The sequence below is a fragment of the Mytilus trossulus genome, chromosome 7, assembly GCF_036588685.1.
Source record: "Mytilus trossulus isolate FHL-02 chromosome 7, PNRI_Mtr1.1.1.hap1, whole genome shotgun sequence".
Taxonomy (NCBI): domain Eukaryota; kingdom Metazoa; phylum Mollusca; class Bivalvia; order Mytilida; family Mytilidae; genus Mytilus; species Mytilus trossulus.
The window spans coordinates 63,526,095-63,541,057 of NC_086379.1; the positions used below are offsets into that span (position 1 = coordinate 63,526,095).

The 14,963-nt window shown below is 29.9% G+C and overlaps 1 protein-coding gene across 1 annotated transcript; it reads right to left on the reverse strand.

Annotated features, from left to right (window-relative positions):
• Nucleotides 1–10,066: 10,066 nt before the first annotated feature.
• LOC134725535 (nucleoside diphosphate kinase homolog 5-like) lies at nt 10,067–14,944 on the reverse strand. Its single transcript, XM_063589436.1, has 5 exons — nt 14,736–14,944; nt 12,962–13,167; nt 11,696–11,796; nt 11,068–11,186; nt 10,067–10,204 (listed from the first exon to the last, which is right to left on the reverse strand). The coding sequence occupies exons 1-5, from the start codon at nt 14,877–14,879 to the stop codon at nt 10,130–10,132; spliced, it is 645 nt and encodes a 214-aa protein (XP_063445506.1). The 5' UTR covers nt 14,880–14,944; the 3' UTR covers nt 10,067–10,129.
• Nucleotides 14,945–14,963: the final 19 nt, after the last annotated feature.

Here is a 14,963-nt window from a genome sequence, read left to right on the forward strand (position 1 = left end):
CCTTTTTAAAGTTAAGGCTTAATTAATCTGTATTTATTTCACTATCAATGTAATTAAAAAAAAACACTTTTAAAAGAGTCTTCATAGTAATTCGCAGTATAACAGCTTCATGTTTGGACAACTGCAATGTCATATTTAAGGGATCATTTGACTCAAATAGAAATAAAAATTTGTCTGCAGCAGTAATATATAGGGCCGAATAACATGTTGGTCTTGTTGATGTCTGCCAAAATATCTAAGTTTCCTAAAATTTAAATTCCACTAGGTTTCATCAATGTCATGATTCTACAATATTAATACCGTAATTTCTTCATAAATTCAGTCATTGAAACAATTAATCAAAACAAAGTTATAAAGCCTTATTTACTATTATTTTTTCACGAACAAAAACTGAAAAGCAAACTTTAGCAAGTATGAATTCAGTTTGGTGACAGTCATTTAGAGAGTTTGTCTTTATTGTTTTAACAGAAACCTTTGGTGGGTCACAGTTTTTATATATGTCCTAATTCCAGAAGTCCCAACATTGAGTTGTCAGATTGACATATTTTCAAATAGTATTCAGAAATGTACGTCAATATGAACTAGTCAGATATTCATAAATGTTCACATTGTAATGACCAATTTAAAAAGATGTGTCAATTTCATTACAATTATATATTCAGGTCAAATCATCAAAATTGGTTTATGTAATAAATGCAATATAATAACAGGTCACAAATGTGTAGTATTGGTACTTTTTACATGTGTATTGTGATTTTAGTGTGATCATAGTATTGTACCATAGTATGAATGATACATTTGTGGTGATAATAAAAGATAGCATATATTATTTTACTAAATAAAGATGATGATTGTAATAAATCTAAAGATTTTAATGTGAGTAGAACATTTTTTTTCGTAACTGTAATTTGCAGGGGTAATTTAAAAAAGACCAGAAACAATTATTCTGGTATTGTGAAATAAACAAGAGAAAAATAGAATTTTATCTGGGTATTTTTAATTTGCTCAGACATTACAAATGAAAAATAGCAATGTGTTATTTTGATATTTTATAATATTTTTTTTCTTTGACACCAGATTGACCAAACCTTTAATAGCAAGACAAAAAAGGAATCATTCTTTAATTTATTGACATATTAGCTTCATTTTTCTTACACTGATTTTTCTATGAATGGATGTAATAAATTACTCAATATAGAATTTGCTACAATGCCATCATGTAAGTTTTGGTATTCCTCGGAGGAAGTAGCTAAAATGTTAAAATTTTATTATCAATTGTTGATAAACATCATTATAATTAGTGGGGGTAATGGTATAAAAACTGTCTTTTTGAAAATTTAATGAAAAATTTCATATTTTCTGTACTTCCTTAATAGATTTGGAAGAATTCCACACATTGTTTATTTATTTAAACAAAGGAGAAGGTTCAGTAAGACCCCTTTTTGGCCCCAAAATATAGCAGTTTTACAAAATTGTTAAAATGTATACTTTTAGTTATTTATTGGACAGTAGAATGCTTCTGCTACATAAATATGGGCTGTTTTTGACAATACGATGTACATTTATTGAGAATTAGCACCATTAAGTCATGCTAAATTACTGAAATTTTCACAATTCTAGCATTTTGGTTGAATTTTAGACAGTTTCCGTGTAAAACGAAAGTGGCCGCATTCGTGTTCATCCACAATAATTAAATGTAAGTTGTATTTGATGATAATACATAAAATATATAAAGGTTGAGGATTAACATGGATGCGGCCACTTTCATTTTTGACAAAAACCATCTTAAAGGTGACATTTTTCAGCATATTTTGTAGATTTTTCATATTTGAGCTTGAATCGGAGCGTTTTTAATGACTAAATTAGTTAAAATCTTTCACATATATCAATTGAATAAAAAAAATAGACACTTTAGTGTTTAAAAAGTGGTCAACATCTTTCGTCAGATGAACCTGAAATTTGAGGCCAAAATCGGTCCTACTCCTTTATCAAAAAATCTTAAATACAAAAATTTTTAATAAGTAAAATTTATATAAAGCACTTATAATAATTTGAAAAATCTCTTTTCATTGGTTTCTTATTATGTTTACTTTGAACTTCATTCGTGCAAGGATTTGTATAGTAAGATACTTACTATACAAATCCTTGATTAGTTTGAAATAAGTGTTTACAAATGAATACCAGTATTTGATCTACTTGAACACATTAGATCTGTGATGTAAATGTACATGTATTAATTTCGATTGTAACAAAGATTTCAGTGATGATATTGGATTTATCACAGTAGAAATGTATGTTAGTCTTTGTGAAAGTTCGTTTTCCTCAGATCACCATGTACCGTATATGTATATTTTTATGTATTTATTGTTAATTCGTCCTGAATTTAATGAAAATTTTTAATGTCAAATGTGATATTTTATTTGCAATGAAATGTTGTTTATTGTTGTATTGCCATATTTGAAAAAAGTTAACATTGTAATAAAAAAGAAACTCAAAACATGTCTTCATATACTTTTTGTGTAATGCATCAATCTTTTGATTTGGTAATTTGAGTCATATCATAAAATACTGATCAAGTTTTAGTTTTGTTCTGATTGAGTGATATTTGGTAAAAATTTTGCTGGTGGACTAGCAGTCCTGAATGGTACCATCTACCAAGTAGCCAGTGCATTTACATATATATGTTAGCATGGTGTAAAATTTCCAATCACTAAAATGATGTAACTGTGGTTACTTATGTAGCAACTCCCTTTGGCAATGTTGACCTTATGATTTTTATGCTAACACATTCAACATTTAAGAATCTATTTTTGTTTTGGTCTGAAGCATGCCTATTAGAAGTACATTCAAAAAGTATGTTTTGTGTGAGCAAAAATAACAAAATAACATTTATCTACCGTTACATAGATTTCATGTATGAACCAATTAAATTAACATTATCAATTACATTTCACTCCTCCATACACAAACTTATTGGAAACATATAATTTTTCAATATTTTTAGGTTGCCTTTATTTCCAGTTAAAGTGTTTTTCTTGTGGCTTTATTTTGGATGTCTGAAATATAAAGTATTTGGGTAAGGTACTTTTTTGTCGAGTCTGCAACTTTTGTTGCAGAAAGCTCGACATAAGGATAGTTATCTGGCGGCGGTGTGAGCTTACTTCTTAAAAGCTTTATGCTTTAGAAGGTGAAAGACCTTTTTTTTTTTTTTTTTTATTTGTTTTTCAGTAGTCAGGCTTTTACAATCCCTTTACATCACCACCTGACTATGGTGTTAAGAGGTTTGATATATACATATACAACAAAAAATTGACTACATTTTTTTCTTCTAATGTGAATATATATTATTTAAATATTAACATTATAATAAAAAGTGAAAAAGAAACAATCACACACACATACACACACTCTCGCACTTGCATTAACATAACATAAATCAACTTGTGTATTGCAAAGAAAAATGTTATCTTTGTAAAGATCTGCTCTTTATGAACTGTAAGTTTCATTTTTTATTTTATATGATTTGAATCAAAAGTAATGGTGATTAATCAGTAAAAATGTAATCTAATGGGGCCCAGAATTTTTGAAAATAAGGTGTGGTACCATTTTTCTATGCTATATAATGTTCATTTTCCTGATGTTTTCTTATTTTTGCTAATAACCCTATAATACTTGGTTTCTTTTCATACAATTTACATTTGTATATATAGTTCTTTGCAATAATAATAATCAAATTCAACAGTAAACTCTCATTTTGAAGACCAAGAAAAATGTGCTTCTTAGATAATGTAAAGTTCACAAAATATCTTTTCAGTTTTTGTGAAAAAGTTTGCCATATAAAATCTGTTATTGGACATTCATAGAATAAATGCTCCATGGTTTCATCAGAAACCTTACAAAAAGTACAAAGCTTTGAATCTTTAAGTTTATTTTTATATAAGAAAGTGTTAGTTGCAATTATTCTATGTAAAAATTTATATTGAAAAGTTCTTAAATAAGTGTCTTTACATGATTTTCTTAAAATAACATAATATTCTGACCAATCTGCAATTTCAATACCTAGTGATTCCTCCCATTGTAAGAACTTTTCTGTTGGCAGTTGCACATTTCTGTCAACAAGATCTTTGTATACAAACTTTGCCTTTTTGTTACACAATAATCTTTCCAAAAAAATATCAGTACAGTTAAAAGTTTCAAAATTTACATGAGCAATCTTTTCTTTAGTATATTCTCTCATATACTTTGGAATGTTAGCAATGAGACCATAATACTTTAAAAAATTATTTGTTTGAAGTCTTGGTCCTATCTGATCAAAATTACAAAAGTCCTTAGTCTCTAAGTTAATAAGGTCAAACAAAGACTGCACTCCCCTTCTATGCCACTGAATAAAATACGGAAAATCTACTAGAGGTGCAAAATTTAAAATATCTAATGACAAAATATCTTGAACAGAAATATTGGTAGCAGGCCTTGCTACATGAAAGCTAAAAAATACATCCTTCCAAAAAGGATTGCTAAGACTATCAGAGATTTCTCTGAGTTTCTCCTTTTGAAAATGCAATACCCTTTCTCCACCATACTGTTCAAGGTTTTTTAATAATAATGATTGCCAACTACCATATAAATTGGATGAAAACCTCTTTATCCAGCCAATCTTAAGGTATATATTAAAATAATGTATATTAATCATATTTAAACCTCCTTGTGGAATATCTCCGATTAAAGTGCTTCGTCTAATTCGATCAGGTTTTCCATTCCATATGAATTGAAAGAATAAAGTATTCAACTCATTTAATTTTGATTCTGGCAAGTTGGGTAGTGCAGTCAACAGGTGAATTAATTTTGGAAGTGCCAAAGTCTTGATAACAGTAATCTTTCCCATTAGGGTTAATTTTCTATGTTGCCAACTCTTAAGAATGCCTGACACTTCCTTTATCTTTTTGGAGTAATTAATTTCTGGCATACTATCAAGATCTAAAGAGAATTCAATTCCCAAAAGTTTAAAATTTGAATAGAACCACTGAAGTTTTAAATCAGGACAGAGAATCAGATCTGAATACTTTTTATTCCCAACCCACACAGCTTTAGTTTTAGAAGAATTAACTTTTAACCCAGATACTTTTTGGAATGAGTCGAAACAATTTAAAGTCTCCCTCAAAGATGTTTCAGTTCCATCCAAAACAAGGAAAGTGTCATCAGCATATTGACTCAAAAGGGATTCATTTTCATGAACAAAAGTTCCCTTTATTTTGGGGTTTGACCTTATTTTCATAGAAAGTAACTCAACACCTATAATAAAAAGATAAGGGGAGAGGGGGTCACCTTGTCTACAGCTTCTCTCCAAATTAAAGAAGCTTGAAAGATGGCCATTATTTATAACACAACTTGATGCTTTCAAATAAAATACTTCAAACCATCTGCATATAGATGGCCCAAAATTGAAACTCTTCAATGCTTTTTTCAAAAAAGACCATTCAATAGAGTCAAAAGCCTTTTCAAAATCTACTAGTAGTAAAAGACCAGTTTTGTTATGCTTTTCCAAATAGTGCATCAAATCATACAATAGACGTGTATTCTCACCCATAAATCTATCTTTAATAAAGCCTTTCTGACAGTCACTGATAATAGATGGTAAAACAGGTTTTATTCTATTAGCAATAACGGCAGAAGCAATCTTGGTGTCAGTATTCATAAGGCTAATTGGGCGCCAATTAGCTAGATAACGTCTATCTTTATCTTCTTTTGGAATACATGTAATGACACTTTGATACTGAAATTTAGAAAATTCCCCATTTTCGTAGCCAAAATATAATGATCTAAAGAGAAAAGGTCCAATATCTCGCCAAAAGACTTTGTAAAATTCTACAGTATACCCATCTGAGCCTGGACTCTTTCCATTTGACATAGATTTTAGAGATTCTGCACATTCTTTAAAAGAAATATTACCCTCACACAAATCCTTCTCTTCTTCTGTGAGTTTAACATTGTGCTTGAAAAAGGAATCATCATCACATTCCAGATTTTTACTTGAGTATAATGTTTTATAAAAATTCATTTCTTCTTGTAAAACTCTAGATTGATCTGATATATGTTTTCCATTTTCATCTATGAGCTCAGTTATCGTTTTTTTAATAAAATTTTTTTTTTTTTTTCCAATTTACAAAAAAACTCTGAACACTTTTCCCCATTCTCTTGCCAGTTAGCGTGGGATCTTAAAAAAACACCTTCAATTTTTCTTTCTCTTATATTTTCTAATTCTAACTTTTTCTGGTTTAAAGCTGCATGAATTTGACCATCAGGAGATATGTTCATATGATTTTCCAAACTTTGAATGTCATTTTCCAGTAAAAGTGTTGCAGCTTTTTCCTCTCTAGCTTTTTGAATACTGTAACCAATAGACAAAGATCTAATTTTCATTTTTATCAACTCAAAAAATACTTGATCATTGCATGAGAGTTTAACATTTAACAGATCATCTATGTTGCCTGATTCATAATATTCTAAAATACTCTCATTTATACATGTTTTAACTTTTTTGATATAGTCTAAATCTCGCAACAGTTGGGAGTTAAATTTCCAATATCCCTTTCCCCGCTTTGCTAAACTGGCAGAAAAGGTGAAAGTTATAGCAGAATGATCTGTCTTATACCCAGGAATAATGTTAGTATTTTTCATGAGTGAAAACAGATCCTCTGTGACTAGAAAAAAATCAAGCCGACTTTGTTTTATGGGTGAGCATTGACGCCATGTATATTTTCTATCGTTTGGATAACAGGTCCGCCAAGGATCTAATAACTCAAGACTTTCTACTATTTCTTCAATCTTTTTTCGTGAGTTTGGGTTTCTATTATGAATAATATTGTAAGTGTCTATGTTTGTATCTTGTACAACATTCCAGTCCCCACATAATAAAAAGCTAGTATTTGAAAATGATGCCATTTTCTTATAAATGTCATTAAAAAATGAAGGTTCATCAGTATTAAATCCATACAAACAAACAAAAGTAATGCGTTGACTTGACAAGGATAAATCTAAGATAATATAACGACCATCTATATCAATAATAGAATTATGCACTTCAAAATCAAGACCTAATTTGAACATAATACTGACACCTGCACTTTTGTTACTATGATGACTGAAAAAACATGTATTTCCCCATTCCTCTTCCCATTTTTTTTCAATATCTTTATTACTATGGGTTTCTTGAAAGCAAATTACTGAAGCATTTTTGCCCTTCGCCCAATCAAAAACATCTGTTCTCTTTTTTGAATTAGAAAAAAGACCCCTTACATTCATAGACAACACTGTTACAATATTATCCATTATCATATAAAACAAAACAATATTTCAAACTTGAGCAGATAAATTCTAACTTAAAAACCAATACACAATCATAGTTTATACAATCATACACACATTCAACAATAAGATGACACTTTGGCATAGATACCTGTAAAGTCATTTTTGTACAACAAAATTTCATTTACAGTATGGCATTTAATTATTTACAATATAAAGATAGTTGTTTTCTAAAGACAATGTATTAATTAGTATACATATTAAGTTGAGAGATTCATGATAAGTAAAAATAATAAAAGATTTTCGTTATCTCCCTTTGATTTGTAATTATTTTTTTTGAGTTATCTCCCTTCAATAAATATACAGTTATCTTCAAATTAAGAAGGGTTCACACAAACAAAAATAAATAGAATTATATAAATAAAAAAAAAGTACTTTGAATCAAATATGAATTCAAATTATTTCAATCAAATTCAGAGAGATGAATTATAAGTAAATAAATTGATAATATGCACAGCCCAGATTGTTTTAATCTTATTACATGTACTGTCTTTCATTTTTTACAGTGATGAAACATTAAGCAATGTATCAAATAAGGAAATGAATTTCAATGACCTTTTTTGTTTTTGTTTTTCAGTTTTTGTTCAATATTGTCAAATAAGTCAAATCTAATTCTACTCCCATCCTGCTGCTTGGCATAGACATTGCAATTATAAAACCAGACGTTTTCAAAATGTTCACCGTTTTTTAATCTTGTCATCAGTCCTAGGTTACGCTGTGTAATATCATCATGGAACTTGATGTCATTTTTTAGCCCTCTCTTCTGTCTCATAATTTTAATTTTCAGTTCAGTATTGCGTACTTTAACAATGATAGGTTTTATGTGTCCCTCTTTCCCAGGAATTCTGTGTATTGCCTGTACATCATCAGGTTTAATGTCTACCTTTAACTCTTTGTTTACCATATTAACAAACTCATCTCTCAATACCTCATGAGGCCTTTCTGGGTAGTTGAGCATTCTGATGTTATGCTTTCTACTATACTGTTCATTATAATTTCCAAGCTTAATTGCATCAATAGAAGGTGAAAGACCTGGATGCTTCATACTTTTTATATAGATGCCTCATGTTACGAAGTTTCCGTCAGTCACATGTCCAATGTCCTTGACCTCATTTTCATGGTTCAGCAACCACTTGAAAAAAGTTAAGATTTTTTGTAATGTTGAATTCTCTCTTATTATAAGTAATAGGATTACTATATTTGGTATGTGCGTACCTTGCAAGGTCCTCATGCCCGTCAGACAGTTTTCACTTGACCTCATTTCATGGCTCATTGAACAAGGTTAAGTTATGGTGTCTCAGATACTATAAGCAATAGGGCTAGTATATTCGGTGTATGGAAGGACTGTAAGGAGAACATGTCCAACTGGCAGGTGTCATCTGACCTTGACCTCATTTCCATGGTTCAGTGGTTATAGTTAAGTTTTTGTGTTTTGGTCTGTTTTTCTCATACTTTATGCAATAGGTCTACTATATTTGTTGTATGGAATGATTGAAAGGTGAACATGTCTAGCGGACAGATGTCATCTGACCGTGACCTCATTTTCATGGTTCAGTGGTCAAAGTTAAGTTTTTTCAGTCTTTTTATCTGATACTATACGCCATAGGTCAGCTATTTTAAGTGTATGGAAATGTTTCATGATCTATATTTTAATTGCAGTTTTTTTTTTACCTTGACCTCATTTTCACGGTTCATTGCTCAGTGTTAAGTTTTTGTGTTTTGGTCTATTTTTCTTTAACTATAAGTATTAGGTGAACAATATTTGTTTTATGAAAGCATTGTTAGCTGTACATGTCAGCCTGGCATGGTTCATCTGACCTTGACCTCATTTTCATGGTTCGATGGTCTTTGTTTAGTTATCTTGGTTAATGTAACGTTTATGGGACAGTTGTAATAAAGCTTTATTTTTACTTAGGACTATCAACATAATATCAATGATTAGTAAAGAAGGCGAGACATTTCAGTGTGTGCACTCTTGTGTTGATTGGCTTTCTAGACATGAGTGTCACTTTTATTAAGAAAAGAAAGATTGAAAAGTCCTTACATGAGTATGAGCCTATCCCAAGTCTGACATCCTGACAATAATACACAAAAAAAAAAACAGCTATAGGACATTACAACAGTACTCGGAATAATAGATGTATAAGTAAAAATAAACAAACCCAGGTACAGAGAGCCTACTTTAGTACAGCTGTGCCTTAATTATTTGTTATTTTATAGAATTTTGTCATCCCTCATACATGTAGTGGGAAACTGTCAAAAATAAAAAGATGGGTTTCCCACAGCACAACAGACCACATTTTTTCTAAATATAGATATGTTTATCAATGCAAATCATGTTTAAAGAATTTTGAGATGAAAGCTAGATAGAATTGCTATTAATGAAAATATGAATTAGTTTTGCATTTTTAAGTTATATGCATATCCAATTGTTTTTTTAAAAGAAAATCTGTACTGACACAGAAGGTAAGGGGAAGACCTGATGTTGAATTGAGATCTCTGTTAATTTTTAATAAATATCCAATAATTTGTCTCGATGTGGAACTTTGAAAATGGTTTATGCACTCATTCATCTCTAGATAATGAATTATTGTAACATTGGCTGCTGATAAATTGAAGTTCACTCCTCATTTTAATCTTGTCGCTCTCGTAATACTTTTCCTTTCTAAAATGTTATCAGTTTCCACTTTTAAATAACTAATACTTATGGTTATTTAATTTTTTATTTACATATGTATATACACAAGGGAGTAAATGTCAATGCAGTTTATAGTTCTTCCACCAGTTGTCGAACTTTTGGTTTATTTGGATTATTTTCAAGCAACCAATCTGCAAGCCAGATCTACAATAGAATAAAAAATACATTATTACAAAATATTGAAATGAGTTTTTATACTACTTATAATATAATATAATGTGCTCTCAAATCATTTTGATAATTAAAATAAACTGTTGTTTAAGCATATTTTCTTAAGAATATAGATATTGTTTAACCAAAATCTTTGATTAGCCAATATTTGTTTAAAAAGGTATATAATCAAATATTGTAATTTTGAAATAATAAGACCCAACCTAGAAATAAACTACAATTATATTTTAATTAATCCAAGAATTTTGACATGGGATGGGAGATAACTCTAGAATAAATGTGTACAATTCAGGGGAGATAAAATAGATATTTCTACCAAACATTTTTTCTCAAAAATTCTGAAAAGGGGAGAAAGTAATTATGAGTGTCCCATTTTCTTTTCATTTTCCAAAGCAATTCATCAAATTAATGCTGTCTTAAAATCAATAATTTCAAAAGATAACATTCCATTTACTCTGCAAAGAGTGGTTTCCGCTTACATATTTCTTGTTTATATTTGAGCCCAATATTTTTAGGAAATATTTTTGTTGAGTTTGGTGATGAATACATTTTAACTGAAAAATGGCTGACTATATACACTAAGAAGAAATGAAAATTCTGTATCAATATTAATTCTAAAATTGATCAAATTTTCAAGAAAGACGTGGTTTCACATAAAGAAAATTGATATGAATACCTTACATGGTGAATCAGCTGCATGTTCTGTATACAATATTTTTGATAGGACATTGTTAATTTGGTGTATTGCAATGTTTTGGTCAGCTTTCATGCTGATTTATGTATATACCCCACTGTTAGATGAAAGCTTAAACTTTTTTTCAGGTGATAGGACTTACCACGGGATCTATTGGTTTCTGTTTACATAATTCTGTCAGACCTTTCAGTAATGTTGGATTTACAGATTTAGACAAGTAATCTTTTGCAGCTTGGCCTGTCTGGACTGGTTCTATTACACCTGGTTTAGAAAAGTTTTAACATATCAAACGTGTTATCACATAATGTAAACTGATTTTAGCTATAAAATATCACTATAATTGATACAAGATTTTCTTATTTATAACATATCTCAATTGTACAAAAATTTATCATTAGTTTTTTATATAAGGATGGCAGAAGGGGGAACGATAATTTGCATGTTTTTACGTCTTGGGAAAGACATCATCACACATGTCTTTCAACTTGAAACATTAACTTTATTGGAATTGACTTGAATAACATTAAGGGAACTGTTTATTTCAGGACAAAGCAAATAACTTTTAGATGTCATGTTACCCTCTAAATCAAGTAAATATAGTACATTTGTACATATATATTGACGGTACATAGGTAGGTGAATAGTAATAACTTTCAAACTGAGAACAGAAATTTAATTTCACCAAGTCTACTTGATGACTACATTTTGTACTTAAATAGTGAAGTTTATTATCTTGTGTCTAAAAAAAGTGATATATTCATACAACTTACTGTCTGCAAAAAAGAATCTTATTTCCCTCTCTGCCGCTGAAAAAGTGTCACTGCCATGTAATGCATTTTTCTGATCATCTGCGCCATAAATAGCTCTCAAACTGTAAAATTCAAAGGGGTGTAAATCAGTATTAGCAATTGGTATTATATTGGACTAAAAGCCTTTTTATGCCGGTCAAAATTTTGACGGGTCATATTACAGTATACAAATGTCTGGTGTCCGTCCGTCTGTCCGGCGTAAACATGTTGCACCGTAATTTGAGATCGAATTATCCAAATTTCATGAAACTTTATATAGTTGTTTCTTATGATAGTCAAATGATAAGTATTCTTTTTTGTGAAAATAAGATTAAAACTTTTTGAGTTACGGCACTTTATAACTAAAACAGGGGTCTGTTTTTTTCACATGATGCACAGTATCTCAAAAACGATTTTAGTTTTAATGCTTTAAACTTTACACACTTCTTAGTTATTATTAGTAGTAATGACAGATATATGATTTTATTTAATTTGTATCTAAAAACAACAGTTAAAGAGTAACACCCACTGCTTTGAAAATGACAGTTTTTCGCTGGAGTATTATATTAATCTTAAGATCTGTCTGAGACTACTATAACACACTATAGTAGTCTCAGGATCTGTATACTTTTTGGTGATGATTCAAAATTTCATTTTTGAGTTATTGAGTATTTTGTAAAAAAGAGGGAGGGGATTTTACATGTTGCGCCATATCTCAAAAACAATTTATGACTATTGCTTAAAACTTAAACACTGCTTTGTTATATTAATGATAATCTATAGAGCTGTATACTTTTTGGTTTTGATTCAAAATTTTATTTTAGTGATATTTAGGTCGGGTTTTTTTAAAAAAGAGATGGGGGTTACACATGTCCCGCCTTATCTCAAAAACAATATTTGGTTATTGCTTAAAACTTTCTCAGAAACTTTTTATGATTATTGCATAAAACTTCCACACAAGACGACGGGCGTATCATGCGCTTATGGCGCAGCTGTTTATAACAGATCAGATTACTTGCATAACTTTCAATATTTGATATAGTATTTGTTAACATAACATGATTTGTTAAACATGTATCACTTCAATGTGTATTACATTTATAGAATATTCTTTTGTTACTATTTTAAAACCTACGAATTTCATTTCATACATTAAAAACAGTTTCCATGATTTAACTTAAAAAAAAGAGAGATAGCTCAATCATGAAATTCATGTGTGATTTTCTTTAAACATTTTAATATACATACCAGTCAGGGTGAGTCTGTTTTGCCTTTACAGAATTTGTCGGTCCTATCAATTCTTTCCAATATGATATAGCCTGATCACGTGCTAGAACTAGTGCTATCATTGGACCACTGCTCATGTAAGCTACCAGACTTGTAAATGCAAATTTTCCAAAATGTTCAGCATAAAAATCACTAGCTTGTTCAGGTGTTAAATGGACTCTTCTCTTCTGCAATTCAAATAAGCACATATTATATTATACTATGAATGTAACATGTTCAGGATTATAACTTTAAACAAAATTACAAAATGATAAAACCTTCACCATAAATATAACAATCTTAGAATGAACTGTTGAATGAGAACATTTTCTTTTGTGTCTATGTTTTCATGTTGTGTATGATTACATGCAGTCAATTTCAAAAATTGTAACATCAGGTTGCTGGTCTTAGTGCATGTGGTCTACTTATAATATATGACAAATTTAATAGCTCAATGTTGTTTCTTTTTCCCTTTAGTTCAGTTTGAACATATACACTTACAGCCACAATTTGAGCTTTGATTAGATTAGACATAACTTGACTTCCTTCAATCTTCTGCCATCTTATTGATAAATTAGTAAAATCCACACAGGCACACACTTTGTTATTTTAATGCCAAATGCAGTGTTAGTCCCAAAATTCATCAAAATTGTAAAATGTTGTATTGTATGAGCAAATGTATCATCATTTCAAAACAAATAATCTAAATTTTGTCTCATTTCCTTGCTCTATTTTGTCATGGGAACTGAAATTATATCATTTATCAATGAAATTGATTCCTCTCGCTGCTGGATACGCCATTGCAAAAAAAATATGATTCCCAGTGAGCTCCCCTTCAAAAAACCTTAGTAAGAACCCTTAAAGGAAACTGGGAATACAATATGAACACCAAGCTTAATTAGAAAGTAAAAATAATTTCACTTACAGAAAGCGTTGGTTCAATACATATTTTAAAAATATTCACAGTCCTATTATTGATGAAATTAAAAATCCAAATCTTCCACCTCTTCATGGATATGAACAATTTGATAAAGTTGTGAATTTTATTTGTACATTGTAGTTTTAAAATTAAACTTACATGTATGTCTTAATAATTATTGTTTTGACTTTTGTAATATTTACAAAGAAACAAAACTGGATATGAAAATCTGGCATAAGATAATAAATGAAACATTGTAAATTAGATAAATCAAGGATTTGTATCTATAGTAAGTCTTACTATACAAATCCTTGGATAAATCAATTGAATACAGTCTCTGTAGCTAGGGTGACAAAGTATATATATAGTAGCCTATCAAAAATATCATACTGATTTGGACTTGTTAATTAAATTATTTTCAGCAGATAAAAATACACTTTATCACTATTTGTTTGCCATAACTGGATGTCATAAAAGTTTCTGTAACTTTTTTATGTCATAATAGAAAATATCTGACACCGCAATGGAAAGTGATTGTTGTATGACGTCAAAAGTTCAACTGGAACAGATTCTACGGTCAAGCGGGATAGATTTCCAAATAGCAATAAGGTGTATATGAACTTATTTTTCTATTTACGACAAAAAATAAGTATATGGGCCCAAGGGACATAACAGACTGGTTATCTGGCATTGAAGGAAGCGCCTTCCTCACATTATTCTGCTTCTATACATAGAAACACAATACTTTGTAACGACTTGATCATCAAAATTCGATGTGGGTTTACTGTATAAGATGATTGATGAGGGATAAGCATGTTTTCTTATTTCTCAAATTACCTGTAAAATCGAAAATCCTGATCTCAAAATAATATCTTCAATTTCCTCTGCTTTATGAACTGCATCTGGTTTAATAATGGCTAATGTCCGTTCCACATAAACATGCGGTGGATCCATTGTGACAGTTTCGTTCTCTCCTGTCATTTTGTCCCTTGTAAAATATTATGGCGTCCTGTTGCTAAGAAATATATTATGATCTCGCATTTTCACGTACGATGCACCGTACGA

Excerpts from the sequence above, each read along its gene's own strand:
- LOC134725535 (XM_063589436.1), bottom strand. The coding sequence starts at position 14,879 with ATGACAGGAGAGAACGAAACTGTCACAATGGATCCACCGCATGTTTAT. Across the intron at positions 11,797-12,961 it reads AAACAGACTCACCCTGACTG|TTTGAGAGCTATTTATGGCG; the intron begins GTATGTATATTA and ends TGAATTTTACAG. Across the intron at positions 10,205-11,067 it reads AGAAACCAATAGATCCCGTG|ATCTGGCTTGCAGATTGGTT; the intron begins GTAAGTCCTATC and ends ATTCTATTGTAG.